The sequence below is a fragment of the Catharus ustulatus genome, chromosome 30 (genome assembly GCF_009819885.2).
Source record: "Catharus ustulatus isolate bCatUst1 chromosome 30, bCatUst1.pri.v2, whole genome shotgun sequence".
NCBI classification, from domain to species: domain Eukaryota; kingdom Metazoa; phylum Chordata; class Aves; order Passeriformes; family Turdidae; genus Catharus; species Catharus ustulatus.
Window position 1 is genome coordinate 2,415,702 of NC_046250.1, and position 25,344 is coordinate 2,441,045.

General features: G+C 37.7%; 2 protein-coding genes across 2 annotated transcripts in view; one reads left to right on the plus strand and one right to left on the minus strand.

The window, feature by feature from the left end:
* Window positions 1–10,070, minus strand: part of POGZ (pogo transposable element derived with ZNF domain) — a 57,461-nt gene extending 47,391 nt beyond the window's left edge. Inside the window, exons 1-3 of the mRNA XM_033082597.1 lie at window positions 9,827–10,070; window positions 6,276–6,400; window positions 2,105–2,280 (exon numbers count right to left, since the gene is read on the minus strand). Coding sequence (XP_032938488.1) covers window positions 2,105–2,280; window positions 6,276–6,399 — 300 coding nt within the window. The 5' untranslated portion in view covers window position 6,400; window positions 9,827–10,070. The remainder of the gene's footprint in view (window positions 1–2,104; window positions 2,281–6,275; window positions 6,401–9,826) is intronic.
* Window positions 10,071–12,663: 2,593 nt separating this feature from the next.
* Window positions 12,664–25,344, plus strand: part of LOC117008787 (methanethiol oxidase-like) — a 33,095-nt gene continuing 20,414 nt past the window's right edge. The window contains exons 1-5 of the mRNA XM_033082853.1: window positions 12,664–12,723; window positions 16,957–17,010; window positions 17,134–17,246; window positions 22,415–22,600; window positions 24,517–24,637. Of these exons, the coding sequence (XP_032938744.1) occupies window positions 12,720–12,723; window positions 16,957–17,010; window positions 17,134–17,246; window positions 22,415–22,600; window positions 24,517–24,637 (478 nt within the window). The 5' untranslated portion in view covers window positions 12,664–12,719. The remainder of the gene's footprint in view (window positions 12,724–16,956; window positions 17,011–17,133; window positions 17,247–22,414; window positions 22,601–24,516; window positions 24,638–25,344) is intronic.

The following is a 25,344-nucleotide window of genomic DNA, read 5'->3' on the forward strand; positions in this document are numbered from 1 at the left end:
TTTTCCATGGAATTTCCAGGGAATTCCAGGACAGAGACTCTTCCCATAAAAATCAAACCTCACCCTGGGAGATTTCAGTATGAGGGAAAAATCCCATTAAAAAAAACCCTAAAAAATTGAATTTTTTCCTGAAAAATGAGATTTTTCCATGGATTTTCCATTGAATTTCCATTAATTTTCCACTGATTTTCCATGGAATTTCAGGACAGGGACTCCTCCCATAAAAATCAAATCATGGGGAGCCCAACCCCATCCCACAACCCCAGGAGCGATTTCAACACGACAGAAAAACCCCTTTAAAAAAAAAACCTAAAAAATTGAATTTTTTCCTGGAAAATGAGATTTTTTCCAGGGAATTTCCATGGAATTTTTAGAGATTTTTCCATTAATTTTCCATTGATTTTCCATGGAATTTCAGGACAGAAATTTCTCCTGTTCAGTCAGGCCCAACTCCCATCCCACAACCCCAGGAGCGATCTCAGCACGACAGAAAAACCCCATTAAAAAAAAACCCTAAAAAATTGAATTTTTTCTTGGAAAATGAGATTTTTCCATGGAATTTCCATGGAATTTTCCATGGATTTTTGCATGGACTCTTCCCATAAAAATCAAACCATTCAGTGAAGTCCAACTCCCATCTCACAACCCCAGGAGCGATTTCAGCACGACAAAAAAACCCCTTTAAAAAACCCCTAAAAAATTGAATTTTTTCCTGGAAAATGAGATTTTTTCCATGGAATTTCCATGGAATTTTCCATGGAATTTTCAGAGATTTTTCCATTAATTTTCCATGGAATTTCCATGGAATTCCAGGGCAGGGATTCTTCCTGTTCAGTCAGGTCCAACCCCATCCCACAACCCCTGGGGGATTTTGGTGTGATGGAAAAACCCCATTAAAAAAAACCTAAAAAATTGAATTTTTTCCTGGAAAATGAGATTTTTTCCATGGAATTTCCATGGAATTTTCCATGGATTTTTCCATGGACTCATCCCATAAAAATCAAACCATTCACTGAAGTTCAACCCCATCCTACAACCTTGGAGCGATTTCAACACGACAGAAAAACCCCTTTAAAAAAACCCTAAAAAACTGAATTTTTTCCTGGAAAATGAGATTTTTTTCCATGGAATTTCCATTGAATTTCCATTAATTTTCCATGGAATTTCAGGACAGAAATTTCTCCTGTGCAGTCAGGTCCAACCCCATCCCACAACCCCAGGAGCGATTTCAACACGACAAAAAAAACCCTTTAAAAAACCCCTAAAAAATTGAATTTTTTCCTGGAAAATGAGATTTTTTTCCATGGATTTTCCATGGAATTTTCAGAGATTTTTCCCTTAATTTTCCATGGACTCATCCCATAAAAATCAAACCATTCAGTGAAGCCCAACCCCATCCCACAACCCCAGGAGGGATTTCAGCACGACAGAAAAACCCCTTTAAAAAAACCCCTAAAAAATTGAATTTTCTCCTGAAAAATGAGATTTTTCCATGGAATTTCCATGGAATTTCCATTAATTTTTCATGGAATTTCCATGGAATTTCAGGACAGAAACTTTTCCTGTTCAGTCAGGCCCAACCCCATCCCACAACCCCAGGAGTGATTTCAACACGACGGAAAAACCCCATTAAAAAATCCCTAAAAAATTGAATTTTTTCCTGGAAAATGAGATTTTTCCATGGAATTTCCATGGAATTTCCATTCATTTTCCATAGATTTTCCATGGAATTTCAGGACAGAAATTTCTCCTGTTCAGTCAGGCCCAACCCCATCCCACAGCCCCAGGAGCGATTTCAACACGACAGAAAAACCCCTTTAAAAAAAACCCAAAAAATTGAATTTTTTCCTGGAAAATGAGATTTTTCCATGGAATTTCCATGGAATTCTCAGAGATTTTTCCATTAATTTTCCATGGAATTTTCAAGGAATTCCAGGGCAGGGACTCTTCCTGTTCAGTTGGGTCCAACCCCATCCCACAACCTCAGGAGCGATCTCAACACGACAAAAAAACCGCATTAAAAAACCCCTAAAAAATTGAATTTTTTCCCAAAACCGGCAGTTTTTTCCCCAAATTTGCCCAGGAACTGCAGGCTGGCACTGACCTGGGTGGTGATGAAGATGGGCTGGGTGCCTGCAGGGGGGTTGGAGCCGTGGTTGGCGTTCTGCATCAGCTGCACCGGGCGCAGCAGCGGCTGCGTCACCACCGCGCCCAGGCCGGCAGCGGGGCTGGGGGTCAGGAGCAGGGACTGGGAGGGGGCCTGGGCTGGGGGGGCTGCACCTGGGGACAGAGAGAGAGAGAAAGAAATGTGGGGAGGGGGAAATGGGAGGAGAGGAGAGAGCAGCACCTGGAGAAGAAATAAATGTGGGGAGGGGGAGAAATAAATGTGGGGAGGGGGAAAAATTAATGTGGGGAGGGGGAGAAACTGCTGTGGGGAGAAACAAATATGGGGAGGGGGAGATACAGCTGTGGGGAGGGAGAAATAAATGTGGGGAGGAGGAAATAAATGTGGGGAGGGGAGAAATAAATGTGGGGAGGGGGAGGAATAAATGTGGGGAGGGGGAGGAATAAATGTGGGGAGGGGGAGGAATAAATGTGGGGAGGGGGAGAAATAAATGTGGGGAGGGGGAGAAATAAATGTGGGGAGGGGGAAATGGGGAGAGAAATAAATGTGGGGAGGAGGAAATAAATGTGGGGAGGGGAGAGAAAAATGTGGGGAGGGGGAGATAAATGTGGGGAGGGGGAGGAATAAAACTGTGAGGAGGGGGAGAAATAAAACTGTGGGGAGAAATAAATGTGGGGAGGGGGAAATAAAACTGTGGGGAGAGGGGAGAGCAGCACCTGGAGGAGAAATAAATGTGGGGAGGGGGGAATAAATGTGGGGAGAAGGAAATAAATGTGGGGAGGGGGAAGAGCAGCACCTGGTGGGAGAAATAACTGTGGGGAGGGGGAGATAAATATGGGGAGGGGGAGATATAAATGTGGGGAGGGGGGGAAATTAATGTGGAGAAGGGGAGAAATAAATGTGGGGAGGGGGAGGAATAAATGTGGGGAGGGGGAAATATAAATGTGGGGAGGGGGAGGAATAAATGTGGGGAGGGGGAGAAACTGCTGTGGGGAGAAATAAATGTGGGGAGGGGGAAATAAAACTGTGGGGAGAGGGGAGAGCAGCACCTGGAGGAGAAATAAATGTGGGGAGGGGGGAAATAAATGTGGGAGGGGGGAGAGCAGCACTTAGGGGAAGAAATAAATGTGGGGAGGGGGAAATAAATGTGGGGAGGGGGAGGAACAAATGTGGGGAGGGGGAAATGGGGAGAGAAATAATTGTGGGGAGGGGGAAATGGGAGGAGAGGAGAGAGCAGCACCTGTGGGGAGAAATAAATGTGAGGAGGGGGAGAAATAAATGTGGGGAGGGGGAGAAATAAATGTGAGGAGGGGGAGAAATAAATGTGGGGAGGGGGAGAAATAAATGTGGGGAGGGAGATAAATGTGGGGAGGGGGAGGAATAAATGTGGGGAGGGGAGAATAAATGTGGGGAGGGGGAAATAAATGTGGGGAGAGGAAGATACAGCTGTGGGAGGGGGAGAAATAAATGTGGGGAGGGGGAAATGGGAGGAGAGGAGAGAGCAGCACCTGGGGGGAGAAATAAATGTGGGGAGGGGGGAAAAACTGTGGGGAGGCAGCCTGGGCTGGGGGGGCTGCACCTGGGGGAGAAATAAATTTGGGGAGGGGGAAAAATTAATGTGGGGAGGGGGAGAAACTGCTGTGGGGAGAAACAAATATGGGGAGGGGGAGATACAGCTGTGGGGGGGGGGAAATAAATGTGGGGGGGGGGAAATAAATGTGGGGAGGGGGAGAGCAGCACCTGGGGGGAGATATAAATGTGGGGAGGGGGAGAAATAAATGTGGGGAGGGGGAGAAAAATAAATGTGGGGAGGGGGAAAAAACTGCTGAGGGGAGGGGGAAATGGGGAGAGAAATAATTGTGGGGAGGGGGAAATGGGAGGAGAGGAGAGAGCAGCACCTAGGGGGGGAAATAAATGCGGGGAGGGGGGAATAAATGTGGGGAGGGGGAAGAACAGCACCTGGTGGGAGAAATAACTGTGGGGAGGGGGAGATAAATATGGGGAGGGGGAGATATAAATGTGGGGAGGGGGGAATAAAACTGTGGGGAGGCAGCCTGGGCTGGGGGGGCTGCACCTGGGGACAGAGAGAAATAAATGTGGGGAGGGGGAGATATAAATGTGGGGAGGGGGAAAAATAAACGTGGGGAGGGGGAGAAATAAATGTGGGGAGAAATAAATATGTGGAGAGGGAGATACAGCTGTGGGGAGGAGGAAATAAATGTGGGGAGGGGGGAGATAAATGTGGGGAGGGGAGAAAATAAATGTGGGGAGGGGGAAAATTAATGTGGGGACGGGAGAGAAAAATGTGGGGAGGGGGAAGAATAAATGTGGGGAGGGGGAGGAATAAAGTAAGGGGAAAAGTCAATGGAAAAAAGGGGAATATCTCAGGAAAATAAGGGAGAAAATCAGAGAGAAAAGGGGGAAAATAAGGAGGAAAATGAATGGAAAAAGGGGGGAAATTGGAGGAAGATCAATCAAAAAATGGTGAAAAATTCAGTGGAAAAAAGGGGAAAAACAGGACAAAACGTGGGTAAAAAAGATGGGAAATGAAGTGGGAAAAGAAGGAAAAGCAGGGAAAAATAAGTGGGAAAAATCAGTGGAAAAAGGGGAAGATTGGAGAAAAATCAAGTGAAAAAGGGGAAAAAAATCAGTGGAAAAAAAGGAGAAAATCAGGAAAAAATGTGGGGAAAAAAGGGGGGAAATGAAATAGGAAAAGGGGGAAAACTGGGGAAGATAAGGGGAAAAAAGAAGGAAAATAAGGGGGGAAAATCAGGGAAAAAAGAAGGAAAAATTAAGTGGAAAAAAGGAGAAAATCAGGGAAAAATAATGGGGAAAAATCAGTGGAAAAAGGGGGAAATTGGGAGAAAATAACAGGGAAAATCAGGGTGAAAAGAGGGAAAATTGGGGAAAAACCAGGGAGGAAAAGGGGGAAAATTAAGAGGGAAAAAGAGGGAAAATCAAGTGGGAAAATCAGAAAAAATCAGGAGAAAAGGGGGGGAAAATCAGTGGAAAAAGGAGGAAAATTGGAGAAAAATCAGGGAAAAAAGGGGAAAAACTCAGTGGAAAAAAGGAGAAAATCAGGAAAAATGTGAGGAAAAAAGGGGGCAAATGAAGTGGGAAAAGGGAAAATTAAGGGAGAAAATCATGGAAAAATAAGGGAGAAAAATCAGTGGGAAAAGGAGGAAAATTGGAGAAAAATCAGGGAAAAAAGGGGAAATTTCAGTAGAAAAAAAAGGAGAAAATCAGGAAAAATGTGAGGAAAAAAGGGGGCAAATGAAGTGGGAAAAGGAAAAATTAAGGGAGAAAATCAGGGAAAAATAAGGGGGAAAAATCAGTGGGAAAAGGGGGAAAATAAAGAGGAAAATTGGGGGGGAAGGGGGAAATTGGAGAAAAATTAAGGGGGAAAGGGGGGAAAAAATCAGTGGAAAAAGAGGAAAATTTTGAGGAAAATAAGAGAGAAAATCAGGGAGAAAAAGGAGAAAATAAGGAGAAAAAAAAGAGAAAATTAAGCAGAAAAAAGGAGAAAATTGGAGAAAAATCAGGGAAAAAAGGGGAAAAACTCAGTGGAAAAAAGGAGAAAATCAGGAAAAATGTGAGGAAAAAAGGGGGCAAATGAAGTGGGAAAAGGAAAAATTAAGGGGGAAAATCAGGGAAAAATAAGGGAGAAAAATCAGTGGGAAAAGGGGGAAAATAAAGAGGAAAATTGGGGGGAAAGGGGGGAAATAAGGAGGAAAATCAAGGGGAAAAAGGGAAAAATTTCAGTAGAAAAAAGGAGAAAATCAGGAAAAAATGTGGGGAAAAAAGAGGGAAAATGAAGTGGGAAAAGGGGGAAAAATCAGTGGAAAAAGGGGGAAAATTGGGAGAAAATTAAGGGAGAAAGGGGGAAAATAAAGAGGAAAAATAAAAGGGAAAAGGAGGAAAAATCAGTGGAAAAAGAGGGAAATTTTGAGGAAAATAAGAGAGAAAATCAGGGAGGAAAAGGAGAAAATAAGGAGAAAAAAAAGGAGAAAATTAAGCAGAAAAAAGGAGAAAAATCAGGGAAAAAAGGGGAAATTTCAGTAGAAAAAAAAGGAGAAAATCAGGAAAAAATGTGGGGAGGAAATAAAGTGAGGAAATCTCTATAAAAATTTGGATTTTTCTGTGATTTTACCAGTGGAATTCTTGTCCATGGAGCCGTAATCCTCCACCACCGAGTCCTCGATGACGTCGCTGATTTTCTGCCATGGCTCCAGCTCCTCCTCCTCACACTCCATGAACAGATCCGTGTCTGCCATGCTGCAAAAAGGGGGAAAAAATTGAAAATTTGGGTTAAAAATATCCTGGGAAATTTAATTTTAGAATGGGGTGGGGATCAGGGGGGTGGAACAAAAAATTCGGGAAAAAATCGAATAAAAATTTGAATTTTCGGGGTTTTTTTTTCCAAAATTTTGATGGATTTGTAAAATAATTTGGATTTTTTCCTTATGGGAATTTATAAAAAATATCCTAGAAATTTTAATTTTCTAATGGGGTGGGGATGAAGGGGTTGAAATGTAAAATTAGGAAAAAAATTTAAAGGAAATTCAAATTTTCGGGATTTTTTTTTTCAAAAAATTCATTAAAAATTTGGGTTTTTATGGGAATTGGGTAAAAAATATCCTGGGAATTTTGGTTTTAAAATGGGGTGGGGATGAGAGGGTTGAAATATAAAATTTGGAAGAAAATCAAATGGAAATTCAAATTTTCGGGGTTTTTTTCAAATGGAAATTCAAATTTTTGGGGTTTTAAGGGAAAATTGATGGATTTGCAAAAAAAAAATTTGGATTTTTATGGGAATTGGGTAAAAAATATCCTGGGAATTTTGGTTTTAAAATGGGGTGGGGATGAGAGGGTTGAAATATAAAATTTGGAAGAAAATCAAATGGAAATTCCAATTTTGGGGTTTTTTTTCCAAATATTGGGAATTTTACAAATATTTCCAAATACTGAGAATTTTCCAAATAGTTCCAAATAATGAGAATTTTCTAAATATTCCCAAATCCTGGGAATTCTCAGTAATCCAAATATTGGGAATTTTCTCAATTATTCCCAGATCCCAAATCCTGCAGGAGGGAGGGAATTGCTGCCCCTGTCCCAGGAATTTTGGGAATCCTGGAGGAGTTTTCTCATTTTTTCCTGAGGTAGGAATGGGGATCCCAAATCCTTGAGGGGTGGGACTGAGATCCCAAATCTTTGAGGGGAGAATGGGATCCCAAATCTCTGAGGAGAAGGTTGGGATCCCAACCCCAAATCCCTGAGGAGAAGGTTGGGATCCCAACCCCAAATCCCTGAGGAGAAGGTTGGGATCCCAATCCCAAATCCCTGAGGAGAAGGTTGGGATCTCAATCCCAAATCCCTGAGGGTAAGGTTGGGATCTCAATCCTAAATCCCTGAGGAGAACATTGGAACACCAATCCCAAATCCCTGAGGAGAACATTGGATCCCAGTCCCAAATCCCTGAGGAGAACATTGGAACACCAATCCCAAATCCCTGAGGTAAAGACCAGGATCCTAAGGAGAAGGTTGGGATCCCAATCCCAAATCTCTGAGATAAGGACTGGAATCCCAATCCCAAATCCCTGAGGAGAACACTGGAACACCAATCCCAAATCCCTGAGGAGAAGGTTGGGATCCCAATCCCAAATCTCTGAGATAAGCACTGGGATCCTGACCCCAGGACCCTCAGAAGGTTTTGGTTTCCCAAATCCCTGAGGAGATGATTGAGATCCCAACCCCAAATCCCTGAGGAGAAGGTTGGGATCCCAATCCCAAATCCCTGAGGAAAATATTGGAATAACAATCCCAAATCCCTGAGGAGAAAGTTGGGAACCCAATCCCAAATCCCTGAGGAGAAGGCTGGGATCCCAATCCCAAATCCCTGAGGGTGAGGGCTGAGATCCCAATCCCAAATCCCTGAGGGGTGGGACTGAGATCCTAAGTCCCTGAGGGGGGAATGGGATCCCAAATCCCTGAGGGGAAGGATTTGGGATCTTGACCCCAGAACCCTCAGGGATTTGGGATCCCCATTCTCCCCTCAGAGATTTGGGATCCCATTCCCCCATCACGGATTTGGGATCCCATGCCCCCCTCACGGATTTGGGATCCCATTCCCCCCTCAAGGATTTGGGACCCCCTCAGGGATTTGGGATCCCATTCCCCCCTCAAAGATTTGGGATCTCAGTCCCCCTCTCAGGGATTTAGGATCCCCTCAGAGATTTGGGATCCCATTCCCCCCTCAAGGATTTGGGATCCCCTCAGAGATTTGGGATCCCCATTCCACCCTCAGAGATTTGGGGTCTCAGTGCCACCCTCAGAGATTTGGGATCCCCTCAGGGATTTGGGATCCTCTCAGGGATTTGGGATCCCCTCAAGGATTTGGGATCCCATTCCCCCCTCAGAGATTTGGGATCTCCTCAGGGATTTTGGATCCCATTCCCCCCTCAAGGATTTGGGATCCCCTCAGAAATTTGGGATCTCAGTACCCCCCCCTCACAGATTTGGGATCCCCTCAGAGATTTGGAATCCCCATTCCCACCCTCAGGGATTTGGGATCCCCTCAGAGATTCGGGATCTCCTCACGGATTTGGGATCCCTTCAGAGATTTGGGATCCCATTCCTCCCTCAGGGATTTGGGATCCCTTTAGGGATTTGGGATCCCATTCCCCCCTCACGGATTTGGGATCCCCTCATGGATTTGGGATCCCATTCCCCCTCAGAGATTTGGGATCCCCTCAGAGATTTGGGATCTCATTCTCCCCTCACGGATTTGGGATCTCCTCAGGGACTTGGGATCCCACTCCCCCTCACGAATTTCGGATCCCTTCAGGGATTTGGGGCCCCCATTCCCCCCTCAGGGCGCTGCAGAGCGGCACTCACTCAGCGAAGCTGAAGCACCAGCAAGGCCAAGGATGATGGAGAGGGGGAGTGCTGATCACAAACCCTCCCCTTTTCCTTATCCTCCCTCAAAAACCGGCAGAAGGCCGCTTCTCCCGAGAAGCCCGGGCCAAGCCCCCCCTCACACACCCTCAGCGTATTGTGGCGGCTAAGAAAGAGAGCGCAAAATAATCCCCGTGCCCAACATGGCCGCCAAAGAGAGGAGGGGGCGGCAGCACCGGTAAAGGAGGGACACACCGCCCCTTCCTCACCCCGGTGGTGGCGAGCGGGAGGGCACCGTGAGGGAAGCGTGAGGGAAAAGTGAAGGAAAAGTGAGGGCACCGTGAGGGGATCCCCGGTACGGCGGGAGGGGGTGCGCGGAGGGAGCAGCGGCGGCGGGGCCGCATCACCGCCGCCCCCCTCCCCTGAGGGCGGCCGCATCACCGCGCCCCCCGGGCCGTGAGGGCTGCGCGCGGATCCCTCCGCGTCCCTCAGCGCCCGCCCGGGGCCCGGCGGGAGCGGCCGCGGCTCCTCCCCGGCACCCCGAGCCCTCCCCCCTCCTCCTCCTTCTCCTCCTCCTCCTCCTCTCCTCCTCCTCCTCCTCCTCCTCCCGCCACCGCTTTGTGTACGGCGCGCTCCGGCCCTGCCGCCCCCCCCCTTATCCTCCATTCCCCCCTTCTCCCCCATTCCCGGGCGGTTCGAGCCGGTTCCACCATCACCGATTTTTTCTCCCCCCCGCCTCCATCTCCCTCCCGGGAGGCTCCGCCGCCTTCATCCCCCCCCGCCATTTCCCCGCGCCCCCCGCCTCACCTTCCTCAGCGCTGCCGCCGCTCGCTGCTGTGGGGCTCCGCCGCTCTCCTCTCCCCGCAGGGCGCGGGGGCAGGTGGCATGAGCCCCCCCCTCCCTCCTCCTCCCCCCTCACGCTTGGGATGCTGAGGAGGAGGATGAAGATGGTGATGAAGAAGGAATTATCCCTGGCTCTGCTCGCCCTCTGTACGTTCTGCCGGGGGGCGGCTCCGTGCTTGGCGTGGTGCGTGTGGTGGGTTTTTTTTTTTTTTTTCCTCCTCCTCCTCCTCACGGAAAAGGTGGGGGGGGAATTAAAAAAAAAAAAAAAAAAAAAAAAAAAAAAAAAGGTCGTCGGGCCCGGCGGGCTGATACAGGCGCGCGGCGCCCGCAGCCGCACCACACACACACAACACACACACCACACACACAAAAAGGGGACCTGGCCGGCGGAGGGATACCGGTGACGTCACTTCCGCCTGCGCGCGGTGACGTCACGCGGGGCCGGGCCCTGAGGGGGCTGAGGGAAGGGGAAGGGGAAGGGCGGGAAAATGGCGGCGCTGGGGTCGTGACCCCCCCCCCCGCATCCCTCAGCGCCTCACGGGTTTTCCCCCCTCATGAATCCGCCATTTCTGAGGGGGTGAGGGGTTGGGGAATGGCGGGGGATGCTTCAGGGGGTGAGGGGTTGGGTTGGAGAGGAAAGCGCCCCTCAGGGTTGTGAGGAGAGGTCGGGCCTCATCGCTGAGGGGTGGGGGATGCTCCAAAAATTTTTTAAAATTTCTCAACTTGAGGGGAAAATTTCCGACCTGAGGGAGGGGTTGGATCTACATGGATGGGTTTTGAGGTGGCCAGGTGAGGGGTTTGGTTGCTGGCCAAAATTTTCCCCCCTGAGGCTAAAATTTCCCTACCTGAGGCGAAAATTGGACCCAAAAATGTGGAAAAATAGCCCAAAAAAATGAGGGGAATTCAGCCCAAAATGAAGAAAATACAGCGCCAAAAAATGGGGGCAAAGAGCCTCAAAATGTGGAAAAAACGCACCAAAAATGGGGAAAAACGGTCCCAAAAATGAGGAAAAATCAGCCCCAAAAAATGGGGGCAAAGAGCCCCAAAATGTGGAAAAAACGCACCAAAAATGGGGAAAAACGGTCCCAAAAATGAGGAAAAATCAGCCCCAAAATGAGGAAAAAACACAGCAAAAATGGGGAAAAACTGTCCCAAAATAAGAGAAATCAACCATCAAAAATGTAGAAAAAATAGTCAAAAAAATGAGGGGTAGACAGCCCCAAAATGAAGAAAAAACAGATCAAAAATGGGGGGAAACAGCCTCAAAAAAGAGGAAAAATCAGCCCCAAAATGGGGAAAATCAGTCCCAAAAATGAGGAAAAAACAGAGTAAAAATAAGAAAAACAACCTCAAAAATTGTGAAAAAACAGCCCCAAAAATGAGAAAAACAACCTCAAAAATTAGGAAAAAAACAGTCCCAAAAATGAGGCAAAACAGCCCCAAAAATGAGGGGAAATCAGCAAAAAAATTGATTAAAACAGCCCCAAAAATTGATTAAAAAAGCCCCAAAAATTGATTAAAACAACCCCAAAAATGAGCAAAAAAGAAATTTTAAAATTGGATAAAATCAACTTAATTGGGATAAACATCTTCTGTTATTTGTAATAAATTTAAATTTTTAATTTTATAGTTAATTCCATTAGAAAAAAATTTTTTTTTTTAAGATAATTTGTATTTAAGGTAGTTTCTAATTTTAATAATTTAATTTTTTGCATTTATTTTTTCTTTTTTACATTTATTATTTATTTTTATTAATTATTATCTTATCCATATTTCAAATTAAAACATAAATTTAACTGGATTTTTTTTTTCTCCTTTAGGGAAGCAATTCCAGGTTGAAAAATTTGAATTTTCCTCATTTTCACCACCTTGGAAGCATCAAATCCAACATTTGTGAAAAAAAATCCATCAAAACAGAATGGGAATAATAAAGTAAATTTTATTTTTATTATTTTGTTTATTTTAATATAATTTAAATACACAAAGCACTTAAATATATTTATAATCCTGCTTTAATTTCCTTTTTTTCCCCCATATTCCCCATGCAATTTTTAAATTAAATTCTCTTTTCTCAGGTGCCAAAATGTTGATTAAAAATAATGAGATTAAAAAAATAATGAGAAAAATCATGAGAAAAAAATAATTTAAAAATAAATAAAAATAACCAGAAAATTAAAAAATAATGATTAAAAAAATGAGAAAATAATAAGAAAAAAATTGGAAGAAAAAGGAGAAAATTAAAAAATAATTATATTAAAAATAATGAGAAAATAATGAGGAAAAAATATACAAATAAATAAAAAATAATGAGAAAATTAAAAAATAATGAGGTTAAAAAATAATGAGAAAAATAATGAGAAAAAAATTCATTAATAATTAATTTTGGAACCAAAACTCTTGGAAAAATTCCAAAAAAATCTCATTTTTTGCCCTTTTTTGCCATTTTTTGCCATTTTTTCCACCCAAAAAAGCCCAAAATATTTTGAATTTTTTTAGGATAAAATTCCCAAAAATCCTGAATTTTGATACCAAAACTCCTGGAAAAATTCCCCAAAAAATCTCATTTTTTTGCCATTTTTTGCCATTTTTTTCCACCCAAAAAAAAAAACAAAATATTTTTAATTTTTTTTTTAATGGGGAATAAAAAAATCAGGATTTGCAGAAATTTAGGAGTTTCTATTTGGATTTTTAAGTTGAATTTTTGCTTTTTTTATTTTTTTTTTCTCGTGTTTTGGCTCCTCCTCTCCCAATCCCCTCCCACTTTTTTTTTTTTTTTTTTCCTTTCATTTCCGGTTCTTTCCCGTTTCTTTCTCCCCAAAAAAAAACCCGAAAATTTTTTGGAATTCTCATTTCCAGGATGGGTAAGAGATCCCCAAAAAACCCCAAAATCCCCCCAAAAAATAAAAAATCCCCCCAAAAATTTGATTTTTTTTAATACCCGGAAGTGGGGGAGGGGGGGGTCAAATTCCACTTTTTATATATTTATTAATTTATTAATTAAAACATGTAAATATGCCCTAAAAACCCTAAAAATATTAATTAACAACTTGAATTCCTTCATTAAAATCTGATTTTTCTTCTAATTAATTAAGAATTTAACTGGTTTGGAGCAGAAAAAAAATAAATTTATTTTTTATATTTTTGGGGATAAATTTCCTCATATTCAAAATATTTTTCCTCAGTTTTTATTTTTAATATTCCCTAAAAAACCGCTAAAAATTTTAATTAACAGCTTGAATTCCTTCATTAAAATCTAATTTTTCTCCTAATTAATTAAGAATTTAACTGGTTTGGAGCAGAAAAAAAATCAATTTATTTTTTATATTTTTGGGGATAAATTTCCTGATATTCAAAATATTTTTCCTCAGTTTTTATTTTTAATATTCCCTAAAAAACCCCCTAAAAATTTTAATTAACAGCTTGAATTCCTTCATTAAAATCTAATTTTTCTTCTAATTAATTAAGAATTTAACTGGTTTGGAGCAGAAAAAAAATCAATTTATTTTTTATATTTTTGGGGATAAATTCCCTGATATTCAAAATATTTTTCCTAATTTTATTTTTAATATTCCCTAAAATCCCCTAAAAATTTTAATTAACTGTTTGAATTCCTTCATTAAAATCTAATTTTTCTTCTAATTAATTAAGAATTTAACTGGTTTGGAGCAGGAAAAATAAATTGATATTTTTTATATTTTTTTGAGATAATATAAAATATAAATAATGTAAATAATACATTATATAATATATAAAATAATATAATATAAAATCCCTGATATTCAGAATATTTTTCCTAATTTTTTTTTTAATATTCCCTAAAAAAAACCCTAAAAATTTTAATTAACAGCTTAAATTCCTTCATTAAAATCTAATTTTTCTTCTAATTAATTAAGAATTTAACTGGTTTGGAGCAGGAAAAAATAATTTTTATTTTTTTATATTTTTATGGATAATATAAAATATTTTGAGATAATATAAAATGTAAATAATGTAAATAATATATTATATAATATATAAAATAGTATAATATAAAATTTCTGATTTTCAAAATATTTTTCGTGAATTATTTTTTATTAAATATTCCCTAAAAAACTTCCTAAAAATTTTAATTAACAGCTTGAATTCCTTCATTAAAAATTTTTAATTAACAACTTGAATTCCTTCATTAAAATCTAATTTTTCTTCCAATTAATTAAGAATTTGACTGGTTTGGAGCAGGAAAAAATCAATTTATTTTTTATGGTTTTGGGGATAGTTTAAAATATTTGAAGATCATATAAATAATATAATATAAAATATAATATGATGTAATATAATACAATATAGTGTAATATAATATAATATAATATAATATAATATAATATAATATAATATAATATAAACAATACAATATAATATAATAATAATGCAATGTAATATAATACAATATAATATAATGTGATATAATATAATATAACATGATATAATATAATGTAATACAATATAAAATATATAAACAATAAAATATCCCTGATTTTCAAAATTTTTTTGCTGATTTTTTAATTTTAAATATACTCTTAAAAACCCCTAAAAATTTTAATTAACAGCTTGATTTTTAAAATATATATTTCCTTGAAAAACCCTAAAAATTTTAATTAACAGCTTGAATTTATGGGATTTTTGGGATTTATGGGATTGATAAAATTTATGGGATTTTTGGGATTTAATGGAATTTTTTGAATTAATGGAATTGATGGGATTTATGGGATTGATGGAATTTTTGGGATTTATGGGATTTATGGAATATTTGGGATTTATGGTGTTGAAGGAATTTATAGAATTTAGGGAATTGATTGAATTTTGGGGATTTTTGGGATTTATGGAATTTATGGGATTTTTGGGATTTATGGGATTTATTGAATTTTTGGGAGTTATGGTATTGGAAGAATTGATAGAATTTAGGGAATTGATTGAATTTTGGGGATTTTTGGGATTTATGGAATTTATAGGATTTATGGGATTGAGGGAATTAATAAAATTTAGGGAATTGATGGAAATTTTGGGATTTTTGGGAATTTTGGGATTGATAAAATTTATGGGATTTATGGCATTTATGGAATTTTTTGGGATGTTTTGGATTTTTAGGATTGATGGAATTTTTGGGATTTATGGAATTTATGGAATTTTTGGAATTTCAGGGAATTGAGGGAATTTATGGGATTGTTGGGATTTATGGGATTTAGGGAATTTATGGAATTTTTGGAATTTATGGGATTGATGGTGTTGATAGAATTAATGGCATTTATGGAATTTTTGGAATTTTTTGAATTTATGGGGTTGATGGAATTTTTGGGATTGATAGAATTTATGGGATTGATGGAATTGATAGAATTTATGGAATTCATGGAATTTTTGGGATTTATGGAATTTATGGGATTAATGGAATTGATGGAACTATGGAATTGATGGGATTGATGAGATTTAGGAAATTGATGGAATTTTTTGGGATTTATGGGATTTATGGAATTGATGGGATTTATGTAATTGATAGAATTGATAGAATTTATGGAATTTATGGGATTTTGAATTGATGGAATTTATGGGATTTATGGAATTGATGCAATTGATAGAATTTATGGAATTGATAGACTTTATGGAATTGATGGAATTGATGGGATTGATTTAATTTATGGAATTTATGAGATTGATGGAATTGATAGAATTGATAGAATTTGTGGGATTGATTTAATTTATGGAAACAATGGAATTTTGGGGTTTTATGGAATTTTTGGGATTGATAGAATTTATGGAATTTATGGGATTCATGGAATTGATAGAATTGATGAAATTGATGAAATTGATGGAATTTTGAATTGATGGGATTGATGGAATTGATAGAATTTATGGAATTGATTTAATTTATTGAATTGATGGAATTGGTGGGATTTTTTGGATTGATGGAATTTTGGGGATTTATGGAATTATTTGGATTGATGGAATTTAATGGAATTGATGGAATTTTTGGGATTTTTTTTAAATTTTTGGGACTGATGGAATTGATAGAATTGATAGAATTGATGGAATTGATTTAATTTATGGAATTGATGGGATTTTTGGCATGGATGAAATTTATGAGATTTTTGGGATTGATGGGATTGATGGGATTTTTGGGATTGATGGGATTGATGGAATTGATAGAATTTATGGGATTGATGGAAATTATGGGATTGATAGAATTTATGGGATTTATGGAATTGATGGAATTCATGGAATTGATTTAATTTATGGAATCAATGGAATTTTTGGGATTGATGGAATTTAATGGGATTGATGGAATTGATTTAATTTATGGATTTGATGGGATTGATGGAATTTATGGGATTTTGGGGATTGATGGGATTGATAGAATTGATGGAATTTATACAATTTATAGGATTTATGGATTTTTTGGGATTTATGAATTTATAGGATTGATTTAATTTGTGGGATTTATGGGATTTTTGGGATTGATGGAATTTTGGGAATTGGTAGAATTGATTGAATTGATAGAATTGGTAGAATTTATGGGATTGATTTAATTTATGGAATTGATGGAATTTTTGGGATTGATGGAATTTTTGTGACTGATGGAATTGATAGAATTGATGGGATTGATTTAATTTATGGAATTTATGGGATTGATTTGATTTATGGAATTGATGGAATTTTTTGGGATTTTTGGGATTGATGGAATTCATGGAATTTATGGAATTTATGGAATTTATGGGATTGATGGAATTGATAGAATTAATGGAATTTTGGGGATTTTTTTTATTTTTGGGATTGATGGAATTTTTGGGATTTATGGAATTTATGGGATTTTTGGGATTGATGGAATTGATGGAATTTTTGGGATTTATAGGATTTTTGAATTTTTGGGGATTGATGGAATTTTTGGGACTGATGGAATTGATTGAATTTATGGAATTGATAGAATTTATGGGATTTATGGGACTTATGGGATGGATTTAATTTATGGATTTGATTTAATTTATGGAATTGATGAAATTTTTGGGATTGATGGAATGTTTGGAATTTTTATATTTTTGGAATTTCTGACTCTCCCCTCCCCACAGCCAAGTGCTCCGCGTGCGGTCCGGGCTACGCCAGCCCTCTGGATGCCATGAAAGGCAAGTTCTGCTCCAACATTCCCAACTCCTGCCCTTCCTCTGCCACCAGAGGGACAGGAACAGGGATGGGAAAATGGGAAAAATTGGAATTTTGGGGATTTATCCCAAATTGTGACCCTGCAGGGCCGCGGGAGCAGCTGCTGTACCTGCCCTGCATTTACCGCAACACCGGCGCCGCCATTCCCGATTTCCTGGCCACTGTGGATGTGGATCCTGAATCCCCCCAGTACTGCCAGGTATGGGCTGGGAAAAGCTGGGAAAATCCAGGAAAATTTGGGATTTAAATCCACCCAGTACTGCCAGGTATGGGCTGGGAAAAGATGGGATAATCCAGGATAATCCAGGAAAATCTGGGATTCCAAACCTGGGAAAATCCAGAAAAATCTGTGAGAATCTGGGATTCCAAACCTGGAAAAATCCAGAAAAATCTGTGAGAATCTGGGATTCCAAACCTGGAAAAATCTGGAATTCCAAACCTGGAAAAATCCAGAAAAATCTGTGAGAATCTGGGATTCCAAACCTGGGAAAATCTGGGATAATCCAGGAAAATCTGGGATTTAAATCCCCCCAGTATTGCCAGGTATGGGGCTGGGAAAAGCTGGGATAATCCAGGATTCCAAACATGGAAAAATCCAGAAAAATCTGTGAGAATCTGGGATTCCAAACCTGGGAAAATCTGGGATAATCCAGGAAAATCTGGGAAAATCCAGGATTCCAAACCTGGGAGAGTCTGAGAAAATCCAGGATTCCAAACATGGGAAAATCCAGAAAAATCTGTGAGAATCTGGGATTCCAAACCTGGAAAAATCCAGAAAAATCTGTGAGAATCTGGGATTCCAAACCTGGAAAAATCCAGGATTCCAAACATGGAAAAATCCAGAAAAATCTGTGAGAATCTGGGATTCCAATCCTGGAAAAATCCAGAAAAATCTGTGAGAATCTGGGATTCCAAACCTGGAAAAATCCAGAAAAATCCGGGAAAATCCAGGATTCCAAACCTGGGAGAATCTGGGAAAATCTGAGAAAAAAATCCAGGAAAAATCCATTAAAAATCCAGGAAAAATCCATTAAAAATCCATTAAAAATCCATTAAAAATTCAGAAAAATCCATTGAAAAATCAGAAAAAAATCCATTAAAAATGCAGGAAAAATCCATTAAAAATCCAGGAAAAAATCCATTAAAAATCCAGGAAAAATCCAGGAAAAATCCATTAAAAATCCAGGAAAAATCCATTAAAATTTCAGAAAAATCGAGGAAAAATCCAGAAAAATGCAGGAAAAATCCATTAAAAATCCAGGAAAAATCCATTAAAAATTCAGATAAACCCAGGAAAAATATATTAAAAATCCAAGAAAAATCCAGGAAAAATTCAGAAAAATCCAGGAAAAATTCAGAAAAAATCCATTAAAAATCCAAGGGAAATCCAGAAATATACAGGTGGAAATCCAGGAAAAATCCAGAAAAATCTGTGAGAATCCAGGATTCCAAACCTGGAAAAATCCAGAAAAATCTGTGAGAATCTGGGATCCCAAACCTGGGAAAATTTGGGATTCCAAACCTGGAAAAATCCAGAAAAATTTGTGAGAATCTGGGATTGAAAACCTGAAAAAATCCAGGATTCCAAACCTGGAAAAATCCAGAAAAATCTGTGAGAATCTGGGATTCCAAACCTGGGAAAATCTGGGATAATCCAGGAAAATCTGGGATTTAAATCCCCCCAGTACTGCCAGGTATGGGCTGGGAAAAGCTGGGATAATCCAGGATTCCAAACCTGGAAAAATCCAGAAAATTCTGTGAGAATCTGGGATCCCAAACCTGGAAAAATCCAGAAAAATCTGTGAGAATCTGGGATTCCAAACCTGGGAAAATCTGGGATAATCCAGGAAAATCTGGGATTTAAATCCCCTCAGTACTGCCAGGTATGGGCTGGGAAAAGCTGGGATAATCCAGGATTCCAAACCTGGAAAAATCCAGAAAATTCTGTGAGAATCTGGGATTCCAAACATGGAAAAATCCAGAAAAATCTGTGAGAATCTGGGATTCCAAACATGGAAAAATCCAGAAAAATCTGTGAGAATCTGGGATTAAAAACTGGGAAAATCTGGGATTCCAAACCTGGAAAAATCCAGAAAAATCTGTGAGAATCTGGGATTAAAAACTGGGAAAATCCAGAAAAATCTGTGAGAATCTGGGATCCCAAACCTGGAAAAATCCAGAAAAATCTGTGAGAATCTGGGATTCCAAACCTGGAAAAATCTGGGAAAATCTGAGAAAAAAATCCAGAAAAAATCCATTAAAAATCCAGGAAAAATCCATTAAAAATTCAGAAAAATCCAGAAAAAATCCATTAAAAATTCAGAAAAATGCAGGAAAAATCCATTAAAAATCCAAGAAAAATCCATTAAAAATCCAGGAAAAATCCATTAAAAACCCATTAAAAATTCAGGAAAAATCCATTAAAAATCCAGGAAAATCCAGGAAAAATCCAGGAAAAATCCATTAAAAATTCAGAAAAATCCATTAAAAATCCAGGAAAAATCCATTAAAAATTCAGAAACATCGAGGAAAAATCCAGAAAAATGCAGGAAAAATCCATTAAAAATCCAGGAAAAATCCATTAAAAATTCAGATAAACCCAGGAAAAATGTATTAAAAATCCAGGAAAAAAATCCAGGAAAAATTCAGAAAAATCCAGGAAAAATTCAGAAAAAATCATTAAAAATCCAAGGGAAATCCAGAAATATACAGGGGGAAATCCAGGAAAAATCCAGAAAAATCTGTGAGAATCTGGGATCCCAAACCTGGAAAAATCCAGAAAAATCTGTGAGAATCTGGGATTCCAGACCTGGAAAAATCCAGGAAAATCAGGGAAAATCCAGGATTCCAAACATGGAAAAATCCAGAAAAATCTGTGAGAATCTGGGATTCCAAAGCTGGAAAAATCCAGAAAAATCTGTGAGAATCTGGGATTCCAAACCTGGAAAAATCCAGAAAAATCTGTGAGAATCTGGGATTCCAAACCTGGAAAAATCCAGAAAAATCTGTGAGAATCTGGGATTCCAGACCTGGAAAAATCCAGAAAAATCTGTGAGAATCCAGGATTCCAAACCTGGAAAAATCCAGAAAAATCTGTGAGAATCCAGGATTCCAAACCTGGAAAAATCCAGAAAATCTGTGAAAATCTGGGATTCCAAACCTGGGAAAATCTGGGATTCCAAACCTGGAAAAATCCAGAAAAATCTGTGAGAATCTGGGATTCCAAACCTGGGAAAATCTGGGATAATCCAGGATAATCCAGGAAAATCTGGGATTTAAATCCCCTCAGTACTGCCAGGTATGGGCTGGGAAAAGCTGGGATAATCCAGGATTCCAAACCTGGAAAAATCCAGAAAATTCTGTGAGAATCTGGGATTAAAAACTGGGAAAATCCAGGATTCCAAACATGGAAAAATCCAGAAAAATCTGTGAGAATCTGGGATTCCAAACCTGGAAAAATCCAGAAAAATCTGTGAGAATCTGGGATCCCAAACCTGGAAAAATCCTTGAAAATCAGGGAAAATCCAGGATTCCAAACCTGGGAAAATCTGGGAAAATCTGAGAAAAAAATCCAGGAAAAATCCATTAAAAATTCAGAAAAATCCATTAAAAATCCAGGAAAAATCCATTAAAAATTCAGGAAAAATCCAGGAAAAATCCAGGAAAAATCCAGGAAAATCTGTGAGAATCTGGGATCCCAAACATGGAAAAATCCAGAAAAATCTGTGAGAATCTGGGATTCCAAACCTGGGAAAATCTGGGATAATCCAGGAAAATCTGGGATTTAAATCCCCCCAGTACTGCCAGGTATGGGCTGGGAAAGTCTGGGATAATCCAGGATTCCAAACCTGGAAAAATCCAGAAAAATCTGTGAGAATTTGGGATTCCAAACCTGGAAAAATCCAGAAAAATCTGTGAGAATCTGGGATTTCAAAACTGGGAAAATCCAGAAAAATCTGTGAAAATCTGGGATTTCAAACCTGGAAAAATCCAGAAAAATCTGTGAGAATCTGGGATCCTAAACCTGGAAAAATCCAGAAAATTCTGTGAGAATCTGGGATTAAAATCTGTGAGAATCTGGGATTCCAAACCTGGAAAAATCCAGAAAATTCTGTGAGAATCTGGGATTCCAAACCTGGAAAAATCCAGAAAAATCTGTGAGAATCTGGGATCCCAAACCTGGAAAAATCCAGAAAAATCAGGGAAAATCCAGGATTCCAAACCTGGAAAAATCCAGAAAAATCTGTGAGAATCTGGGATTAAAAACTGGGAAAATCTGGAATTCCAAACCTGGAAAAATCCAGGAAAATCAGGGAAAATCCAGGATTCCAAAAATGGGAAAATCTGGGAAAATTTGAGAAAAAAATCCAGGAAAAATCCATTAAAAATCCAGGAAAAATCCATTAAAAATTCAGAAAAATGCAGGAAAAAATCCATTAAAAATCCAGGAAAAAATCCATTAAAAATCCATTAAAAATCCATTAAAAATCCAAGAAAAATCCAGGAAAAATCCAGGAAAAATATATTAAAAATTCAGAAAAATCCAGGAAAAATCTATCAAAAATCCAGGAAAAATCTATTAAAAATTCAGGAAAATGCGGGAAAAAATCCATTAAAAATTCAGAAAAAATCCATTAAAAATCCAAGAAAAATCCATAAAAATTCTGAAAAATCCAGGAAAAATTTCAGAAAAATTCAGAAAAATCCTTTAAAAATTCATAAAAAAATCCAAGAAAAATCCAGGAAAAATCCATTTAAAATCAAGGAAAAATCCATTAAAAATTCAGAAAAATCCAGGAAAAAATCCAGGAAAAATCCAGGGAAATCTGAGAAAAAATCCTGAAAAATCTGAGGGGAAAATCCAGTAAAAATTCAGAAAAATCCGGGAAAAATTCATTAATAATCCCGGAAAAATCCATTAAAAATTCAGAAAAATCCATTAAAAATCCATTAAAAATCCAGAAAAAATCAGAAAAATCCAGGGGCAATTCAGGAAAAATCCAGGAAAAATCCATTAAAAATTCAGATAAACCCAGGAAAAATGTATTAAAAATCCAAGAAAAATCCAGGAAAAATTCAGAAAAATCCAAGAAAAATTCAGAAAAAATCCATTGAAAATCCAGGAAAAATCCATTAAAAATCCAAGAAAAATCTATTTAAAATCCAAGAAAAATCCATTAAAATCCCATTAAAAATCCAGGAAAAATCTATTTAAAATCAAGGAAAAATCCATTAAAAATTCAGAAAAATGCAGGAAAAATCCATTAAAAATTCAGAAAAATTCAGAAAAAAATTCAGAAAAATCCAGGAAAATTCCAGAAACCCCAGAGAAATCCCAGGAATATTTTTGCCTGTCCCTCCCTGCAGGTTGTGCACCGCCTGCCCATGCCCTACGTGGGGGATGAGCTGCACCACTCGGGCTGGAACGCCTGCAGCAGCTGCCACGGCGACCGGCGCAAATCGCGCGATTTCCTCGTCCTGCCCAGCCTGGCCTCCTCCAGGGTTTACATCGTGGATGTGGCCACAGATCCCAGGGCACCCCGCCTGCACAAGGTTAGTTTATCACACTTTGGGTTTTCCCACTTTTTTCCCCTTTTTTTCTGATTTTTTTCTGATTTTTTTCTGATTTTTTCTGATTTTTTCTGATTTTTTTCTGAATTTTTTCTGATTTTTTTCAGATTTTTTTCGATTTTTTTTGGAATTTTTTTCTGATTTTTTTCTCAATTTTTAATGTTTTTTTTCTGATTTTTTTCTGATTTTTTTCTGGTTTTTTTCTGATTTTTTTCTGATTTTTTTCTGATTTTTTCCTGATTTTTTCCTGATTTTTTCGGATTTTTTCCTGATTTTTTTCTGATTTTTTCAGATTTTTTTTCGATTTTTTTTGCATTTTTTTCTGATTTTTTTCAATTTTTTTTATTTTTTCCTGGTTTTTGTGTCAATTTTTTATGGTTTTTTTCTGATTTTTTTCTGATTTTTTTCGATTTTTTTCTGATTTTTTTCGATTTTTTTCTGATTTTTTTCGATTTTTTTCACATTTTTTTTCGATTTTTTTTGGAATTTTTTAAAATTTTTTCTCAATTTTTTATGGTTTTTTTTCTGATTTTTTTCTGATTTTTTTCTGAATTTTTTCTGCTTTTTTTCTGATTTTTCCTGATTTTTTCCTGATTTTTTTCTGAATTTTTTCTGATTTTTTTCTGATTTTTTTCTAATTTTTTCTGATTTTTTTCTGATTTTTTTTTCTGATTTTTTTTCTGATTTTTTCTGATTTTTTTCCGATTTTTTTCTATTTTTTTTGGATTTTTTCCTGGTTTTTGTGTCAATTTTTTATGGTTTTTTTCTGATTTTTTTCTGATTTTTTTCTGATTTTTTCTGAATTTTTTCTGATTTTTTTCTGATTTTTTTTCTGATTTTTTCTGATTTTTTTCAGATTTTTTTCGATTTTTTAAAATTTATTTCTGATTTTTGTCTCAATTTTTCATGGTTTTTTTCTGGTTTATTTCTGATTTTTTTCCTGACTTTTTTCCTGTTTTTTCCCCTTTTTTTCTGTTTTTTCCCCTCAATTTTTCCCTTATTTTTCTCCTTTTTCCTTCTCCTAATTTTACATCGTGGATGTGGCCACAGATCCCAGGGCACCCCGCCTGCACAAGGTCAGTTTGGCACACTTTGGGTTTTACCACCTTTTTCCCCTTTTTTCTGATTTTTTTCTGATTTTTTTCTGATTTTTCCTGATTTTTTTCTGAATTTTTTCTGATTTTTTTTCTGATTTTTTCTGATTTTTTTCTGAATTTTAACTGGTATTCTTTCAGATTTTTTCCTGAATTTTTTCTTATTTTTCCCAATTTTTTTCCTTATTTTTTCTGATTTTTTCTGATTTTTTTTAATTTTTTCCTGAATTTTTTCTGATTTTTCCTGATTTTTTCCTGAATTCTTTTCTGTTTTTTTCTTATTTTTTCTTTTTTTTTCCAATTTTTTTCTGAATTTTTTTTCTGATTTTTTCTGATTTTTTCCTGATTTTTTTTCCTCATCTTTTTCTTATTTTTTCTCATTTTTCTGATTTTTTTTCCCATTTTTTTCCCATTTTTTCCGATTTTTTTCCAATTTTTTTTTTATTTTTTTCTGATTTTTTTCTGATTATTTTTTCTGATTTTTTCTTCTGATTTTTTCCAATTTTTTCTGATTTCTTTCTGGGTTTTTCTGATTTTTTTTTCTGATTTTTTTTTTCAGATTTTCCCCCTCACTTTTCTCTTATTTTTCCCTGGTTTTTTTCCCGATTTTTTTCCCTTTTTTCATTCTTTCATCCTGATTTTTTCCTTTTTTTTTCCCCAATTTCCCCCCTTTTTCCACCCCTTTACCCCAATTTTTTCCCTTTTTTCCCCGGATTTTTTCTCTCTCCCCATGATTTTCCCTCCAAACCTTCCCACTTTTCTTATTTTTCCCATTTTCCCCGTTTTTTTCCCCATTTTTTGCAGGTGGTGGAACCCCAGGAGCTGGCTCTCAAAGCCGGCGCCTCCTTCCCGCACACCTCGCACTGCCTGGGCTCGGGGGAAATCCTCATCAGCTGCCTGGGGGACCCCAATGGCAACGGCAAAGGTTTGAAATTCCCAAAAAAAAAATCCTACAGATGCAAAATCCTGCAAAAATTGGGAATTTTCCTGCAAAAATTGGGAATTTTCCTGCAGAAATTGGGAATTTTCCTGCAAAAATTGGGAATTTTCCAGGTTTTTTTAGCCAATTCCTGCATTTATAAATTGATTTTTGCCGCTATTTTAAGTTCCGTTTTCTGCTAAAAAATTTGGGATTTTTTTCCCAAAAAAATTGTGGGATTCTTCCCTAGAAATTTTAGGGATAGAAAATTTCAGAGATGGAATAATTCAGTGATAGGAAATTTTGGGAATGGGAAATTTCAGGGATAGAAAATTTAAGGGATAGAAGATTTTAGGGATGGAAAATTTTAGGGATGGAAAATTTCAGGAATTGGAAATTTCAGGAATTGAAAAATTTCAGGGATAGAAAATTTTAGGGATAAAAAATTTTAGGGATAGAAAATTTTAGGAATTGGAAATTTCAGGGATGGAAAATTTTAGGAATGGAAATTTCAGGGATAGAAAATTTTAGGGATTGGAAAATTTTTGGGATGGAAAAATTCTGGGATGGAAAAAATCAGGGATAGAAAAATTTAGGGATGAAAAATTTTAGGGAGAGAAAATTTGGGGGATGCAAAATTTTAGGGATGGAAAAATTCAGGAATTGAGAAATTTCAGAGATAAAAAATTTTAGAGATGGAAAAATTTAGGGAT